General features: G+C 39.8%; 1 protein-coding gene and 1 long non-coding RNA gene across 16 annotated transcripts in view; one reads left to right on the top strand and one right to left on the bottom strand.

Moving 5' to 3' along the window:
• The window catches only part of LOC102482523 (uncharacterized), a 25,508-nt gene extending 6,817 nt beyond the window's left edge, over positions 1–18,691 (top strand). The window contains exons 2-3 of the long non-coding RNA XR_337378.3: positions 12,812–12,941; positions 18,648–18,691. This is a non-coding gene — a long non-coding RNA (uncharacterized LOC102482523). The remainder of the gene's footprint in view (positions 1–12,811; positions 12,942–18,647) is intronic.
• Positions 6,867–18,691, bottom strand: part of FAM135A (family with sequence similarity 135 member A) — a 124,337-nt gene continuing 112,512 nt past the window's right edge. For 9 of the 15 annotated variants that reach the window (XM_014584119.2, XM_014584124.2, XM_027768243.1 and 6 more), the window contains 2 exons: positions 11,306–11,419; positions 6,867–8,298 (listed from right to left, as the gene is read on the bottom strand). In XM_014584119.2, coding sequence (XP_014439605.1) covers positions 8,093–8,298; positions 11,306–11,419 — 320 coding nt within the window. In that variant the 3' untranslated portion in view covers positions 6,867–8,092. The remainder of the gene's footprint in view (positions 8,299–11,305; positions 11,420–18,691) is intronic. The other 6 variants (XM_014584122.2, XM_027768250.1, XM_006168294.3 and 3 more) reach the window with 2 other exon arrangements.

Here is an 18,691-nt window from a genome sequence, read left to right as displayed (position 1 = left end):
CGGGATCTTGGGCACACACACACACGCACCCGGCTTAAGTTTTAAGCCACCGGGTCCAGGATGCGAACTGTGGTCGACTACGTGGGAGTCCAGTGACATAGCCATTACGCTAACTGCTGGTTCCCCAGGTATAGGACTCTTAACTGTACAGTCAACTGTGTGGGATCTTGCCACCTTAACCACCAGACCAACTACTGGCACACATCATTTTTTTTTTTTGCTTTTATAGACAGTATTTTAAGTTTCTGAATCTAAGATGGAAATATGAATATCAGTATCTTTCTTAGTTCAGTTCATTCAAGCATAACAGTTTTTTACTCAACACTTAGTAAAGTGTCAAACCTATAATGTGGGTATGCCATGTATCAGTAAACAAGATATTGATAGCTAAAGTACTAATGTTCACATTCTAGTAGTTGATAGAAAGTGGTACATTTTTAAAAAGTAACTGGGTGGGCCGGCTGGTGGCATTGTGGGTAAGGGTGCTGGACTCCCACATGGCCAACCGCAGTTTGAGTCCCAGACCTGGCAGCCTGCTTCCTCACTTTCTTTCTCCCTCTCTCTTGCTTTCTTGCTCTGTCCCTGTCTGGTCAAATTAAAATAAATAAGATTAAATAAAGTAATTCTTTAAAAACAAACAAAAAAAGGAACTAGGTAAGTGGATAGAGTGATAGGGAAAAGCTTTCTTTTTCTTTTTCGTTTTTTTTTTCCTCCCTTGGGGTGCATGGATTCACCAGGGAGAGAGAGAAGGAAAGTGAGGAGAAAGTCTCCACCACTACCACCCTCTAACCCCCTGTGGGGAATGGTCACCGTAATCCCTTCACCTCCATTTCTCCTTTCAGGATTTTGAGCCACATGCACAAGCGTCTGGTGTGTTTTTTAAGTTGCCAGGTCCAGGATCTGAACTATATAGCCAACCATGTGGGATCCAACTACCTTAAACACCATGCCATCGGCTGGCCCCATTTTATATAAAATGATCCAGTACAGCTTCTCTGCGTAGATAACACTTGAACAGAGACCTGAACAACATGGGAGAAGGAGATAGGTATCTATTTGGGGGAGAGAATTGATGATAAAGGGACTAACTACTTCATTTTTTTTAAAGGGAGATTTTTGTATAGGGCATGCACACTTGCCTGAGGGAGAGATAGATAGAGAGATTTTTGATGTATGGTATCTGTACTTGCCAGAGAGAGACAGACAGAAAAATCACTGCCTGGGGGTATGGCCACACCACAATCCCTTCTCCTCCATTCTCAGAATTTGGGGCACACACGCACATGCACCTGGCATGAGTTTCAAGCCTCTAGGTCCAGGACTCGAACCATGGTTGGCCATGTGGGGGTCCAGAAACAACCACATGTCATCTGCTGGTCCCCATTCACTTTTATAAAGCATAGTCTTTTTTTTTTTTTTTTTAATTTGGTATAGGGTGTATATGCTCACTGCAGAGAGACAGAGAAAGTGAGAAAGCACCTCCCTCCCTCCACCCAGAGAGAGGAAGAAAACACTCCCCAGGGGAAGGATCATACCGCGGTCCCATCTCCTCCATTCTCCTCTCAGGATTTTGAGCAAGCACACACAAGTACCCTGCGTGTTTTTCAACTGCACAGTCCTTAACCGCCATGCCACCTGCCCAGTTTCACAGTCTTTTTCACTCCAGCCATGTGTCTGTTCTTTTCGGCAGATTAATTTTCTGAGGTTGCAAACACAGTGAGAGCACTTCATTTTGAGGGATAGTAAAGTATGCTTTTCAACGGCAGCTGCTGAGATCCTAACGGTGAAACGCTTGGGCGGGAAATAGAAAATCGTCAACATTCATGCACGATGTTAAAATCGCCTCGAGAATTTAGTGTCTACAGAACACTATTTGGGCTGATGCTTAGTTCTAACATTGCATGACGGGTTTTAGGGAGTTTCAGTTCGGCAGAAAGGGCTCAGCGTTCCTTAGTCTTCCCTTTCATAGGCTGACGAGGTAAAATTTCATTAAGTGCATCAAGTGCGAGTGCATTTACTTCCTCTTTGCTCCACGTCAGACGGTGAGTACTTCCCGGGTCTTGTCCTCAGAGCTGCGTCCCAGCGCTCATCACACGCCAGGTGCCAACCGCAATCCGCCTCAATCCGCAATCCGCACCAGCAGGAACCGCAATTTGTTTCTGCCCTTTGTGGTTTTCAAACCATGGGGGATGGGACTTGAATTGTGATAGGCCCTTGGGCTTCCAACGCACAGTGCTTAACCCCTGTGCCACCGGGTCAGACCTCCATGAACTTTTTCTTCAGTTCAGGCTCCTTTCTGTTGGTTCTCACGGAGTGTGCTTCTCTGGGTGGAGCAGGCTGGGGTTTCAGTAGACCAGGTACCTTTCTCTTTGCTTCCTTCTTTTTCTGGTCATTTTCCTTCACAGGTTTTAGGAAGCTATCTTTGCTGTTAGAATCTTTAATATGCTCAAATACATTAATTCCCTTGGCAAGAATCTTGTCCTTGTTTGTTCACAACAATGCCAACAGCATGATCGGTAACATTGCAGACTTCCAGTTTTGCCATGGTAATGGCAAAACTAGGTCTTGGCCCTAGGTTCTCTTCCTTTTCGAACAGTACCAATTCCCTTGATGTCTACAATATCACTTTTCTCATAGATTCGCATGTATGTTGCCGAAAGAACCACTCCATGGTTTCTTTTCTTTTCTTTTCTTTCTTTTTTTAAGAGAGATTTTTGCTATAGGGCACATGTGCTCACCATAGAAACAGAGAGTTGGACAGAAAGCAAGAATTCACTCCCCAGGGGGATGGCCATGCCTCATGCATGGCGTGAGTTTGAAACTGCTGGGTCTGGGACTCTAACAGCAGGGTGACTACATGGGAGTCCAGATGTAACCATTCCGCCATCTGCTGTTCCCTCCACGCCATGTTTTCTAAAAGACCTCTTCTCCTTCCCTTTGTATTTGTCATTTGGTGAATTACTAGAAGATGGCAGTTCTGGCCAAAAGGCCTCCATGAACTTTTGAAGGCTCTTCATTCTACCATTCAAGCTGCCAACCCTCTGCAGTTGAGACTGGTTTGCTGTTTGCTCAAAAACTGCATGGTGTTGGCCCTAGGTTCTCTTCCTGTAATGCAGCCTATCACACTGTAAAGGTTATCATCAAGCCCTCTGCACCACTGTGGAAATCAGGGCTTCACGAACTCTCTAATAGGCCGACACTGCCTATTCCTTCCCTGTAATGAAGCTGTTTATTATCTAGGAGTTTCCTGTCAGTACTCATGAAACTGTAGCAGGCTAACCTGTTAGTTTGCAGTAGGAGAAAAATCTCACTGTTCACTACTCTTCCCATCCATCTCCATTATTCCAGGTTTTGCTGCTGTAGCAACTTTTGTAACCAGACGGGGAATGCTTTCCCAAGGAGATACATTCTCTAAATTGGAAGTTGAAATTGGCAGCTGGTATTTCTTCACCCCCCTTCTCCTCCCCACCCTGCCCCCACATGCACTCCCTGGAGATGGAGAGAGACAGTGGGAAGAAAAGAGAGACATCACTCCCTAGGGAGGATGGCCACTCCACAGTCCCTTCCCCTTCACTCTCCTCTTGGAATTTTGGTCATGCACATGCATGGGCCTGACATGATTTTCAAACTACTGGGTCTGGTAGTAGAACCATAGTCTGCCATGTGGGCATCCAGTGACCTGGTAGCCCCCGCCAACTGGGCATTTTTAGTTCACTCCTCTCGGTAAGGAGGTTAAGAAATGTGTAACAGCTATGGGCAAGCTGGCTTGTGGCATTAATTGGCTCTGAGGAACAAGGAAGAATGGGAGAAGAGTATGACCAGAACTTGAGGATCCTGAAATACTTTCTGACAATATCACATTTAAAAATTTTAAAATAGTATGTTAGATGAAAAATTAAGCAAATAGTTAACCATGTTTAGGCAAGACCACCTACTCCTCAGATCCGCAGATTACCCACTGAAGAAATGTGATCAGCTGCAGTGCTGGCCCAACACAAAGGGAATGAGGCAGTGGTGGGAAGTCAGGACATTAGTCCCATGGCCAGTGGCAGAAATGAGACCTGTATTTCCCTTCCCATTAAAAACTGTAAATGTTATCTTACCAGAGAAGTATGGGACATAAAACATGCTGCTGCCCGTATTCTGGAAAGTGATTTATTTGGTCTGTAAAGGGCTGTAGGATCCTGAAACTTGTATTTTTAACATGTAGCCAAGGTGATTCTTACCAGGAAAGCTTACAGAACACTGCTCTAGCTATATTTTGTTCCTACTGCCTCACGTATGTTTACATAATTAATGTCCTTTTCCTCCCTCCCTATCTTATCCCATTACTGTCTCTGGGGATGGCAATCAGGTTACAGTTTTGTTTATGGGCAGCAGCAAATTATTTTTTTTTAGAGCAAGATTTTTGCTAAAGGGTGTGTGTACTCACCAGAGACAGAGACACAGAAGGCAAAAATTCACACACACACACACACACACCCATAGGAAGGATAGTCACACAACTGTCCCTACTCCTCCATTCTCTTGGGATTTGGAGAGCCCATGCACACACATGTCTGGGGTGAGTTTTAAGCAGCTTGGTGTGAGTTTTAAGCTGCCATGTCCAAGACTCCAACCATGGTCGACTATGTGGGAATCCAGTGACATAACCATTATGCATCTGCTGGTCCCCAGGGATGCCAATTATTTTGACAAGATCAATACAGAACCAGAGGAGAATCAGAACATCACATGCATTCCTGGGCTTGAAGCTGAATAACAGTAGTCAGGAGGAACCATGTTAAATGTGAAAATGGAGAAAGATGGTGCGTGCAGATACCATAGAAATAAAAAGATTAACTGTAGACCTCTGATCTGTTTCTACATTTGGTGCTGCCATCAAACCCACTTCATGAGTGAATCCTAATGGCGCCGTAAAAGAAACAGCTGCATTTTCTACTGTGGAAGCTGTAGTAGCGAAACTGACAGAATTGCTATCTTGTGATGCCTGAAAGACAAAACTCTGGTAGAAGACTTAAATTTGATGAGCTGGACATCCCACCAGGCTTTGGATCTAGAGGGAGTGACGCAAATAAGTATTTGGAATGCGATTTTCAGGAGCGTTGCTGCTAGCATTCTACAGAGAGGGAGACAGAGAGCGAGAAAACACTCCTCAAAGGGGTGTGTGGTGATGCTGCAATCCCTTCTACATGAAGGTACATGAATCAAGGTACATGAATTTGTTGTGTTTTTCAAGCTGCCAGGGCCAGGACTGGACCTGTGTAATTGGCCATGAGGGATCTAGGTCCCCTAACCACTACACCATGGGACTAGTCCTAAAAACTGTATTAAAATAACCAATCAACCTTGATCACAAGAGCAATTTATCCTTAAATATTATTAACATGATTGTAAGAAAGTGTCCTTTGAGCCAGCCAGTGGTGTGGTGATTAAGGCAACTGAATCCCACATGGCTGACTGTGTGGTTTGAATCCCAGATCCAGCAGCTGGAAAACACATGGCAGGTTTGTATGCCCAAAATCTTGAAAGCAGGGAGAAATAAGAGATTGCAAAGTGACTATTCTCCATGGGGGATGTTTTCTCACTTTCCCTCTCTCTCTGTCTCTTGCTGGAAAATTAAAAACGACAAACAAGCTAAAAAAGAATGTGTCCTTTGATAAACCTAGAAGTTGTTCAAATATGCGTGGTATTTTAAACTGAGGGCCAAGGTATATAAAGGTGGAAAATTTGTATGACAAACATATGTGGTAGAAAATGCACATATTTACATTTTTCTGTCATAATGCACATAGTTCAGTATTGCTTAACAAATTTATGCAATTTTCGAGTACTCTTTTTTTTTTTTTTTTTAAATGATTGGGGCCAGCAGGTGGTATGGTGGTTAAGGTACTGGACTCTCACATGGCTGACTGCAGTTCAAATTCTGGACCTGGCAGCTTGCTTTCTCTCCCTGGTGAGTGCACTGTAGCAAAAAAAAAAAAAAAAAAAAAAAAAAAAAAAAATTTTTAGAAATACAAAAAACAAAAATAGCGTCCAGCAGGTGGCATGATGGTTAGAGTGCTGGACTCCTCCATGGCCAACTGCAGTTTGAGCCTTGGACCTAGTGGCTCAATTTCTCACTTTTCCTCTTTTCCCCTCTCTGTCTCTCTCTGATGACAAAAGCAAGTTAAATAATAAAAATGAAAGAAAAGAAATAGGAGCCAGCAGATGACATAATAGTTACATTGCTGAATTGCCATGTATTCTACTGTGGTTCTAGTCCCAGACCTGGAGGCTTCAAACTCACGCAAGGTGTGTGTGCATGCCCAAAAATCCTGAGAGGAGAATGGAAGAGAAGGGATTATGGTGTGGCCATCTCCCCTGGGGGGTGATTTCTTGCTTTCTGTCTCTCCAGCGAGTACATGTGCCCTATAGCAAAAAACTCTCTGGAAAAAACAAAAATTAAAGAAATAAAATAAAGAGTAAAGGATTATCAAGAGCAATAAATAGGGGCCAGCAGGTGGCGTGGTGGTTAAGGGCATTGGATTCCCAGATGGCCGACTGAGGTTTGAGTCCCGGACCTGGAGACTTGCTTTCTCTCTCTCTCTCTCTCTCATCCTGTCCCTCTCTGGTCAAATTAAAATAAATAAATAAATAAATAAATAAACACAATAAAGTTAAATAAAATGAAAAAAGGACCAAAGAATAAAAGTCTTGTAACTACTTAATATATACAAAAGGTGTAAATTATAAAAATGGAAAGCTCCAAGGTATACAATTATGCTGGTCTAAAGACTTAATATGTTATATGCAATTATAAATAAAAATATATACCTCTAATACTCTGAGAATAACCAAAGAATTACAAGTGTTTGAATTGCTCCTCTAGATAGTTATTAGTTCATTTATTAACAGCAGAGGCAATAACATGATGCTAAAAATAAACATGCATCAATTATACAATACATACTTACAAAAACCTTCTATTCAACACAACTGGTGAATGGAAACAAACCTTCTTACCACCTTTAGTGCATTATTATTTTCACAAATAAAACAGGAAAAATAATAGTGAATTTAATGCTATTCAGCACCTTTTGTAAAGTCAAAAGACTCAACATCTCCATATATCAAAAACATCTGCATCACCGAACATGTAAAGTTAATTATATTGTTCCATTTTTAACATGAATTATTTTATTTACATTACTCTTTAGTTCAATAAACTTTAACAATATTTAAAAATTATCTAAATTCATAAAAGTATTTCATAAATTTTAACATTTACTTATGTACATATAAGGAAGTCCATGAAAAAAGTTAAAGACATGTAGTCAGAAAGTTCAAGCAACATTACCAAATTTAGCAAAATTCCAACTAAATCAAGGCAGAGGGCATTCAACATTCAAAAAATCTCTGTATGCTGCTAACATGAACATGAAAAATTCCAGTAATAAAAGTCAAGGTGAGAAATAATGTGGAAATCACCAGTAGAAAATATATTCTAATAGGCATGACATATGTTTAATAGCAACAGTAATGATTCATAGAAAACTTCCATAACATTGTCATATATGAACTACCTGGTTTGATCATAAGATAAAGGTATATTTTCGGACTTAAGAAGTTGATTTCAAAAATATATTTTAGCAGCCATAATTTTGTTTCCAGTTAAAACACAGTAAAATGTTAAAAGTAAAATTTATAATTAACTAAACAATACCCCAAGACTAGAAAATTTAAAACCCCATGCTATTCTAGCAGTAATGGCCTGTTATATGATGTAGTCTGACGTAAGGATTGTGGAAAGCCAATAATAAACAATCAGACATACATATGGGCTTAAAGTTTCACTGAAATAGGTAGCAAAATATATGAAAAAGTAATAGAAAAGTAAAAAGATAAAAATTAAAAAAATATTGCACAGCCACATTACCTAAAAGTAAAGATGATGTTTAAAAAGCTCTAAACATGGATGATATAAATTATCTTCCATATAAAAACGTATAAATATTTCTTAGTACTTATCAGCATCTACATTTTAATGTAATACATTATTTGAATCATTGCTGAATGAGGTAATTGTCAAATCTCTAACAATGTTTTTATCCTATTGGAAATATTTGAGGGCAGCAACCAGAAAGAATTTCTCTAAAAATATTTCCGAGTCAAGAACAGCTATGTGTGCGGCTCTCCCAATGAGAGAATCAGCTGTGTTGGGCAAGGCGTTGATGACATTATATCGAACCAAATTACAGTCTTTGCTTTGCAGAACTGGGCGAAGCAAATTGTGGATCATTTCTGAATAGATCTGTCCTACGGAAAATAGAAAAAAGGAAGATTAGGTCACATGAGTAACTGAAAATATCCTCTGCCAACTCTTCTATAATTTATAAAACTTAGTTATATTATTTCCATGTGAAACAGGAAAATATCTCTTAAAATGCCTTTTCTTCAGCTGTCATGAAAGACTTTTAAATTATAATTTTTTTAAAAAGAATTACTTCATTTAACTTTATTTACTTATCTATTTTTAATTTGACCAGAGAGGGACAGAGTGAGAGAGAGAGGGAAAGTGAGAAAGCAAGCCGCCAGGTCTGGGATTTGAACTGTGGTAGACCATTTGGGAGTCCAGCACCCCCAACCACGATGCCACCGGCCAGCCCCTTAAATTATAATTGTTAATGGACATAAAATTGTACAAATTTATGGATACAGTGTTTTTTTTCAATAAATAATGTGTAATGATCAAATAAAGGTAGCAAACATATCTACTTACTCAAACACTTATCATTACTTTGTGTTGTGAATATTAAAAATTTTCCCTTCTACCGATTTTGAAATACACATTGAACTGTCACCAACTGTAGTTACTCTACTGTACTATAATCTTCAGATACTCTTGTATCTGTTAACCAAGTCTTCCCTTCCTTCTCCCAAATAATCTCCCCGCTTCTGGTATCCACCATTCTACCCTTCACTTTAATGTAATCAATTATTTTTCTGCTAATAAAGTGATGATACACAACATTTGTCTTTATATATATACATATATGTATATACATATACATAAAGACAAATACACACACACACACACACATATATATGTATAATTACTAGTTTTTGGTATAGGATGCGTGCACTTGCCAGAGAGAGATGGAGAGAGAGAGAGAGAGCGGAAAAGTGAGAAGTCACCCCCCACAGGGAATGGCCATGCCACAACCCCATCTCTTCCATTCTCCTCTTGGGATTTTGCATGAGAGGAGAATGCACACATGCCCAGTGTGATTTTCTTTTTTCTTTTTTAAAAATATTTTTGCCATAGGGTGCATTCACTAGCCAGATAGAGACAGTGAGAGGCAAAGTGAGAAATCCATCCCCCCCAGGGGGATGGCCACACTGTAATATTTTCTCTTCTATTATCTTCCTGGGATTTTGGGCATGCATGCACATACACTGAGCATGATTCTCAAGCCACTGGGTCTGGACTCTAACTGTGGTCGGCCATGTAGGAGTCCAGCGACATAACCATTAAGCCATCTGCTGGTCCTAAGAAGAGAGGAATCTTAGAGAAAGATTAATATCACATAAACTCATAAAAAATGTCTTGCCCCTACCTCTTCTCTTAAGTTTTCATTGAGTCAAGATGGATTCCTGGTTCCGTGCTATTTAAAAGATATGGTTACATAGGAAAAAATCCAACCATATCTTCACTGGATTCCCCAGTCCCCCAGTGGCACAGAACCTCACTGTTAAAGAATATTTATCTAGTTTCAGCTATCCACTTCAAAGTTAAACCTCTTCTGATGATTTTTCCTTGCACGAATTCTAGCCTTTGCTATAACAGAAATTAAAAATAAGCTATTTCGAAGATTCTAATATCACAAATGTACATTAAATATTTATTAAATGGGGCCAGTCTATGGCAAGGTGAAGGCAGCTGGATCCCACAATGATTGACTGTGTGGTTGGAGTCCCAGACCTGGTGGCCTGGGCATGCCCCAAATCCCGAGAGAATGGAGGAGAAGGGACTGTCATGTAACCATTACCCCAGGGGGTGGTGATTTCTCAGTCTCTCTCTGATGAACACACGTTCTATAGTAAAAACTAAATAAAATAAAAATTAAAAAAAAATTAATAAATGGAGTACCTACTATGTGTCGGCCACCATGCTGGGGCACTGTCAATACAAATGTATATAACAGATTTTCTGCTTTAGGGAGCTCTCATCGTCACAATGTGGAAAAGCAAAGATCAAAAGTTTAAAATCATTCTGACTCCTGAAAAGGAAATGAGTTAATACTGGCAGGCCAGGGGGCTGGAAGGTGGCGTGGTGCTTAAGGGAGCTGGACTCCCATGTGGTCGATAATGTTCAAGTCCCACACCTGGTGTTTTGCTTTTTCACTTTCTCTCTCTCTCTCGCTCTGTTCCTCTCTGGTCAAATGAAGATAAATAAATAAAGTTAAATTAAAAAAAAATATTGGCAGGTCAGAAACTGGGTTCTTGCCCTACGCCTGAAATTTATTAACAATAACTTTGAATAAGTCACTTAGCATTTCTGGGCCTCAGTAATAAAATGAATGAACAGGACGCAAGTGTTCTGGCTCCAAATGGCTATGAGTTCAATATCTGTTGTTATACACAAATAGGAGAATAAATACAATCTCTATCACTCACTGCAGTAGAGGGACAAATCCTTGCTGCCACATTTCCCTCAAAGTGAGGTACAGCAGAACATGCAGTATGAGATTTGCCACAACACCAACGCCAGAATCCGGAGGAATACAGATGCCTTTTTTGAGGCAGAAAATGGAGAAGAATTTGTAATTACATGAAAGAACTATTTTATTCGTCAAGCTAGCTTATGCAGCAGGAGAAAAAGAAAGGAAGAAAAATGGAGAAAGGACAGCTATTAGTATCAGTAGGTGGAAGAGGAAGTAAAGGAAAGAGAAGGGCGAAAAAAAAGAGAGTGAGAATAATAAAAAATAACTGGTGCAAAGTCCATTTATAGATAAAACTCTTTTTTTTTTTTTGGAGAGATTTTTCACTGTAGGGCGCGTGCGCTCGCCAGACAGACAGAGAGAGACATAGAGACAGAAAGCGAGAAGTCACCCCCCAGGGGGGATGGTCACGTCGCAATCCCTTCTCCTCCATTCTCCTCTCGGGATCTTGGGCATGCACGCACACGCGCCCGGCGTGAGTTTTAAGCCACCGGGTCCGGGACACGAACCGCGGTCGACTACGTGGGAGTCCAGCGACATAGCCATTATGCTAACTGCTGGTTCCCAAAACTCTTTGAAATACTTTAAATTGACTTCATTACCTGACTGTTTGTCCTTGAGCGCTGTCTTGCACATTTCAATGCGGGCAGAGTGATAGGGAACATAGCGATCCTGTAGGGATCCCACCAGCACAACATTTTTGAAGTAATGAAGCCCTGTGAACAGAAAATGAATTATAATTAAACAATTAGCCAGATTTAAAGCAATTTAGTATCATGTTAAGTGATCAAAAAATATATTTATTTACTCAGTGGTACTAAGTTTGTAACTTTTAAGATACCTGATGTGGGACCAGCAGATGGTGTAGCAGTTCTGTCACTGGACTCTCACAAGGCCAACTGCAGTTTAAGTCTTGGACCTGATTGCTTGAAACTCATGCTGGGAGTGTGTGCATGCATGCCCAAGATCCTGGGAGGAGAGTGGAAAAGAGACTGCAGCATGTCCATCCCCCTTGCTGGGTGGGTGATTTCTCACTTCCCTCTCACTGTCTTTGTCTCTCTCTCAGGTGAGCACACGAGCTCTAAGGCAAAAATCTCCAAAGGTGCCTGATGAATCCTTTCTCTGAATTTTTATATATTCTCTCTAAAAAACCAGCTTGGTTGTGTGGACACTTTTTTTTTGTGGTGATATGAGAAGTCTGTGTTAGACTGAGCAGGAGCAATGACTGGTGTGGTAGTGTGAAGATGGGGAGAAATTCAATATGGTGGACTATAGGGAGTATTTCAAGACATTCCTACCTTCCAAAAAGATATTCTTTGCTACTTAGGAATATTTCCAAAAGAAACAAAATTACACTCTAATATGGAAACAACCAAAGTACTCCATATACAATCATTTAGGTTGAGTTTTAAAGTTTTCATTTATTACATTTGCCCACTATTCATATTTTCTCTTTATTTAATCATGATGTTAGGAGGCTGTATGCTTTGATTTTTCAGTGATATCAGTAATGGGTTTCATGGGCCATTCACAGAGTTTTGTCAGGTTCCTCTATTTTTATTTTTTAGTTAATGGGTAATTTTAGGGCTTAGGATTATGGGAGTCTTTGTGAATTAATTCACGTTTGTACTGAAACAATGTTTTTAACTTCTTTAATACTGGTAACGTTCTAGTTTTACTAGCTGATTCTTTTTTTTTGGGAGAGGTTTTTGCTATAGGGCATGTGTGCTCGCCAGAAAGACAGAGAGAGACAGAGAGAAAGCGAGAAATCACCCCCCAGGGGGGATTGCCACGTCGCAATCCCTTCTCCTCCATTCTCCTCTCTGGTTCTTGGGCACGCACGCATGCACACGTGCCCGGTGTGAGTTTAAGCCATTGGGTCCGGGACTTAAACCGTGGTCAGCTACATGGGAGTTCAGCGACATAGCCATTAAGTAAACTGCTGGTTCCAATATCTGATTCTAACTAGTAAAAAAAGAATTGCAATTATTAAATAAGTTACAAATCACTAATAGCAATATAGTAGAATTGAAATATGTAGTACATGTAACTTTGTTATTAAATGTTACAAAGTAAAATATTAGTAATTTTTGCCTATTGAAATTCAGGTTCTTAGAAACAGACCAATTGTGGGGACTACTATGAGTCTTGAATTTAGGAGGATTCTGCAGATGTTTCCCTTGTCTCCTGGAATTCAAGGATCTTGATCGAAAGGAATGTGAATCCACACACAGCCAGGTGAGAATGTATGATATACTATCTATTAAAAAATAAGGTCATTTTTCCTTTTGCCTAATGTGATAATACCACTTTTTGGGGATGGTAATTTGAATATTACAATTTTAAGGATATATAAATAATCAAATATCTATAGTGAGAATTAATCAACTTTACACATATTTAAAATAATTTTTTATAAAAATATAGATTAAAAACCTTTTTTGCTCCTTCATTCTTAACTTCATAAACCCTAATTTGTCCCACTTTTAGACATCATTTGACACCGACGCCCTTATTAGCGGCGCTACTTTGGCAATCATCTATGTCCCAGAGCACAGGTCCTCAACCCGGTGTGCATCTACCCTGGGATAATCTAAGATCTCTATGGTCTGTGGCCAAAGGGTATGTAGTTTTAGGAAAACTGATGTACAGATCCCAACTTCCGTGAGCTCCCTTCCAGAAATGATTTGTTCTCCCACTTTAAAAGAGAAAATTATTTCTCCAATCTATTTCAGATCTTATTAAGGTATATGGCCCTAGGGTATAAAAGTTTTTGGGGAAGCACGCATAATATGAAGTCTGCCTTTTTCTGACAAAATTTAAGTGTGATTTGACTATCTGACAATGAGAAATGGCTTTGCCAATTAGATTTTATGGCACACACTTTCCATAAATCTGTAACTAAAACAGAATGAGCTAGAACTGTGTTTTTATGAAAACAGAATTAAAGCACACAACAAGCCAGAAACACAGCCCTTGCAACTATTTAAACTTACAGAAAAACATTTTTGTGTGTCATCCTAAAATTACATGGCAGGGTACCATTCTTCCTCAAAATTCTTACTTATCAGGTTAAAAAAATGTGAAAACCACTGTCCTACTGTTCATCATCTATACTTATATCCAAGTTGCTTTAGCACTCACCTTTTCAAATTTGAGTATGATACCACTACCGAAATTTTATCTAAGCTGAATGAAAAGTCATGTTAACATTAGCACAAGTGACTTTTTCATTTATCTAAAAGGTGTGTATCTGTGTTCTCCATAAAGGGCTACCTTACTGCACAGCTCCAGGGGTGCCATCTGTGTCACAGTCTGTGAGTAACACTCATGCATTATGGCAGGCAGCCTTGCTCAATTTCTGTATTTTCATAAATGACAATTTATTCTCAGACCACCAGCATTTTTTACCTGCTCATCACTCTTAGCTGATGATCTTAACTGGAATATATTAATAGAAGAATCAAAAGAGATCTTCCAAGGACCAGCAGATGGTGTAATGGTTCCATCGCTGGACTCCCACGTAGTGAACTGTGGTTTGAGTCCTGGACATGGTGGTATAACACTCACACTGGGCATGTGTACATGTGAGCCCGAAATTCCAAAAGGAGAATGGAAACTGGATTGCAGAAAGGCCATCCCCCCAGGGAGTGATTTCTCATTTCTTGTCTGTCTCTGTCTCTTCGGCAAGTACACATATCCTATAGCAAAAATTTCTAAAACTAAATAAATAAATAAAAAAGAATGTCTGGGCCGTCAGATGACATGGAGGTTAAGGTGGCTGGATCTCACATAGTAGAATGAATAGTTTGAGACCCTGATGTGGCAAGCTTGAGAAACAAGCCCGGCCTGTGTGTGCGTCTATGCCCAATATACCCTGAGAAGAGACTGGAAGTGGCAGGATTGCGGCATGGCCATCCTCCCTGGGGTGGGGTGGGAGGGATTTCTTATTTTCCTTCTCTCTCTCTCCACTCTCTCTATTTCTCTCTGGTGAGTGCACACACCCTATAACAAAAACAAAACCAAAAATCTCCCACATGCTCCTACCTTAACATGTACCAACCTACCACAACTACACATTCATGTTCTGCCTTTGCTCTTGTTCCTACTGATGATCTGTCGATCCTGTCCCCTAAGAACAACCCTTTCAAGTATACTTCCAGTTCCTCTCTCTGCAGACTATTTTTAAAAGGATTATTTTATTTAACTTTATTTTTTTTAACTATTATTTTCCGGTTTGATCAGAGAGAGATAGAGAGAGGGAAAGTGAGAAAGCAAGTCACCAGGTCTGGGACTCGAACACTGGTCGACCATGCGGGAGTCCAGCGCCTTTAACCACCGTGCCACCTGCCAGTCCCTCTCTCCAGATTATTAAGGCCGTCACTCTAGTAGCTCTCCCCTTCCTCATCAATTTTCTCTTTTGTATGGATCTCCCATCTTAAAAACTCAGTGAACCTGTCTCTGGACCTTGTATTTCTTTGTAATTACTAACCCATTTCTTGGCACTGCTTTGGAGCAAAATTCTTCATGAACTCTCTATGCATCAGCCTTCTTTCTTTTTCCTTTCTTGGTTAAATCTACTCCAAGAAGTCTTTTCTCATTCAATAGAAATTGATAACTTAAGCTTACCAATGACCTATATATTGCAAAAATCTAGTACTCAATTGTTACACCTCATCTTATTTGACCACATTTTAATTCTGTCAAGCAGCCTGAATTCACATTAAAAAACAGTTATTTCAGACCAGTATGTGTTCCCTACTTTTTTTAGTCCAAATAAAATAATGGAGAGATCACTTTGTATTAGTGATTTTGTCAGCAACATAGCTCCTTTTCTGAAGGATTATTTTGGGAGAGAACAAGAACGTACCTTGTTTTCAGACATATATGACACTTTCTCCTTTAGATAATCGGACTATCTCTTTGCTTCCAATTAGGGTTTTTTTTTTTTTTGTTTTTTTTTTTTTTAAATTCAGGATGGAGTTTGTGCATGTGAGAAAGAGAGAGACAGACAGAGACAGATAAAGGCACCCTCCACAGGGTAAGGTCACGCCATAATCTCTCCCTCTGTCCTCTAGCCTGTCAGATCATGGTGCTTGTATGTGCTTGGGGTTCCAGGCTGACCAGCTGCACATTCAAACCACAGTCGCCATGTGGGATCTAGCTTCTCTAGCTCCTTTTTAGACAGGATCTTGTCATGTTCCCAGGTCATCCTTAAGCTTATCATCTGCCTCAGTACTCTCCTGGCCCCTAAAAACTGGAGTTATAGGCATATATGCCACTGTGCCTAGAAAGTTTCACATCCATTATAAAATCCAAGTTCTGCAATATTCCTGGGGTAGATAAAAGAAGCGACCATTATCTTTGATTTAAAGCAGTTTAAAGTATCATATTACATTTGTAAGCTATAAAGTACAGTCAGCCTTCTGCATCTGTGGGTTCCACATTGGCAGGATTTAACCAAATGCAAACAGAAAAATTAAAAATCACCAAATAACAATGCAATAATAAAGAATTGAACAAATAAAAAAGAGTAGTGGGCCAGCAGGTGGTTTGGTGGATAGGGGCGCTGGATTCCCACACGGCCAACCATGGTTTGAGTTCCAGACCTGGTGACTTGCTTTCTCAGTTTCCCTCCCTCTCTCTCTCTCTGTCTCTGTCTGGTCGAATTAAAAAACAAACAAAACAAACAAATGGAATTACATAAATAAATCTTTAAAAAAATAAAAAATAAAAAAGGGTAGTAACAGTTACATAGCGTTTACATTGTATTTGGTATTTTTAAGTAATACAGAGATGATTTAAAGTATACAGAGGATATGTAGGTTACATTAAAATATCAAGCCATTTTATGTGAGAGACTTGAGTACTTGTGGATTTTGGTATCCATGAGAGATCCTGGACTGGGGATTAGCAGAATGATTAGGGTTAAAATGCTCAGTCTCTAATAAAATACCATTGTCTTTCAGCACAGTATGGACACTAATGTAAATAAATACAGACAAATCAATAGTTTAAGAACTTTTTTTGGGGGGAGAGGTTATTGCTACAGGGCATATGTGCTCGCCAGAAAGACAGAGAGACAGAAAGCAAGAAATCACCTCCCCAGAGGGGAAGGGCCATGCTGCAATCCCTTCTCCTCTTGGGGTCTTCAGCACACATGCACACATGCCTGGCATGAGTTTAAATCACTGGGTCCAGGAATCGAACTGTGGTCGACTACATGGGAGTCCAGCGACATAGCCATTACTCCATATGTTTGTCCCAAGAACTTTTCTTTTTTTTTTTATTATTATTTTACTTAACTTTATTTACTTATTTTAATTGGACCAGAGAGAGACAGTGAGAAGGAAAGCAAGAAAGCAAGACTTCAGGCTTGGGACTCAAACTGCGGTCAGCAATGTGGGAGTCCAGCGCCCTTAACTACCATGCCACCTGCTGGCCCTAAGGAAAACTTATGGCATGCAATCTTGGAACTGATCCCCCATGGATACGTATGGGACATCTATATGTGCCTTTCCTCAAAAGCAATCAATAATGGCACCCAAATATTTATAGAAAAAGGTCCATTAAATTTAACTAAGGAGACTGTAACTTCAAAATCTGGTCCTAACTTCTGGTGGTGACCAGGAGCCTAACCATGTAAGAGATGGTACTGCTGACAGGAAAGGACACACTGGACGGGGGACAGGCAGACTTATTCAGGGTAAGATGTTGTATTTCTAAGAATGCCACTGATCTTCAGCACAGTATGGAAAGTAATGTTAATGACTATAAACACCAATCAATTGATAAGTCAACCTACTGTAGTATGCAGTTATGCGTAGGCCCAGAATTGATGCCCTCAGCATTCATTCTCAGGTGATTAGACTCAGCCTAGTTGAGTCTCTAGGCTAGTCTCCTCTGTTGGGGAGCATCCTGGTTGGCTCACTGGTTTACCTCACACTGGCTTACTCCATTGTGCTTTGTGCTTTTAAAATATAATCATTTACTATGAATGCCTTGATGTGAAAAATGTTGGGTTATTTACAAACCAAAAATGATACCTATTATTAAACATCTCTGTAATTTCCTGGAAAAAAAGATTATCTTGTACCATAGTAGCTCAGTAGGAGACTTCTTTAATCACTGTAGTTTATTATTCCAAATTCAACAGCTGGCCAAGATATTCTAAGCAGATGTTCTTAGGAAGAACATTTTAAAATAGATTTTTTTTTTGAAATTCCAACAATAAACAGATTCCTATTTGTTTATTTTTTGAGTCCTCATTATGGAATGGAAGAGTCCATGAACCCCTTTTTGTCCTGGTAATGTAATCTTATCTACTTCAATACTAATGTCATCTAATCTATGTATATATTACATTTTACCTTTACTCTAGCTCCTTCACTTTCCTTTATTTCTCTTGATATTCAATGCTGAGCTGCTAGTATGCCATAACTACATTGTGAAGTTATTTATATAGTCTATCGGCAATTCGTAGAATGTCATAGGTTTTTTTGGTCAAAGGTTGCTATAAAAATTTAATGAATGTTTATAATTGTAATGCGTTAATAAAAAAGACAGTCTTCTTTAAAAGTAACATTTTTGTAATTTTTACAAGATCTTTTATATACATAGACTGAGAAGTATGTGATTTTATAAAAAATACAGTCTTTATCAGTACCAGCAGATGGCGTAATGGTTATGTTGCTGGATTCCCATACGGTCTACCACGGTTCAAGTCGTGGACCCAGTGGCTTCAAACTCACGTCAGGCACATGTGTGTGGGTGCCCAAAATCCTGAGAGAGGACTGGAGGAGAAGGGACGGCGCATGGCCATCCCCCAGGGGTGCGAAGTGACTTCTTGCTTTCTGTCTTTCTGGCAAGTGCATACACCCTAAGTGCAAGAATCTCTCTTAAAAAAAAAAAAATTGAGTATTTCTCACTTTTTTTTTTGTGCAGATAGCAGGCCCACAAGCATGGTGAACGTCCCTAAAATCCACCGG

This window comes from Tupaia chinensis, unplaced genomic scaffold, assembly GCF_000334495.1.
Source record: "Tupaia chinensis unplaced genomic scaffold, TupChi_1.0 Scaffold145685_1, whole genome shotgun sequence".
In the NCBI taxonomy this organism is placed as follows: Eukaryota; Metazoa; Chordata; class Mammalia; order Scandentia; family Tupaiidae; genus Tupaia; species Tupaia belangeri.
This window is presented reverse-complemented; position numbering and strand designations above follow the sequence as displayed.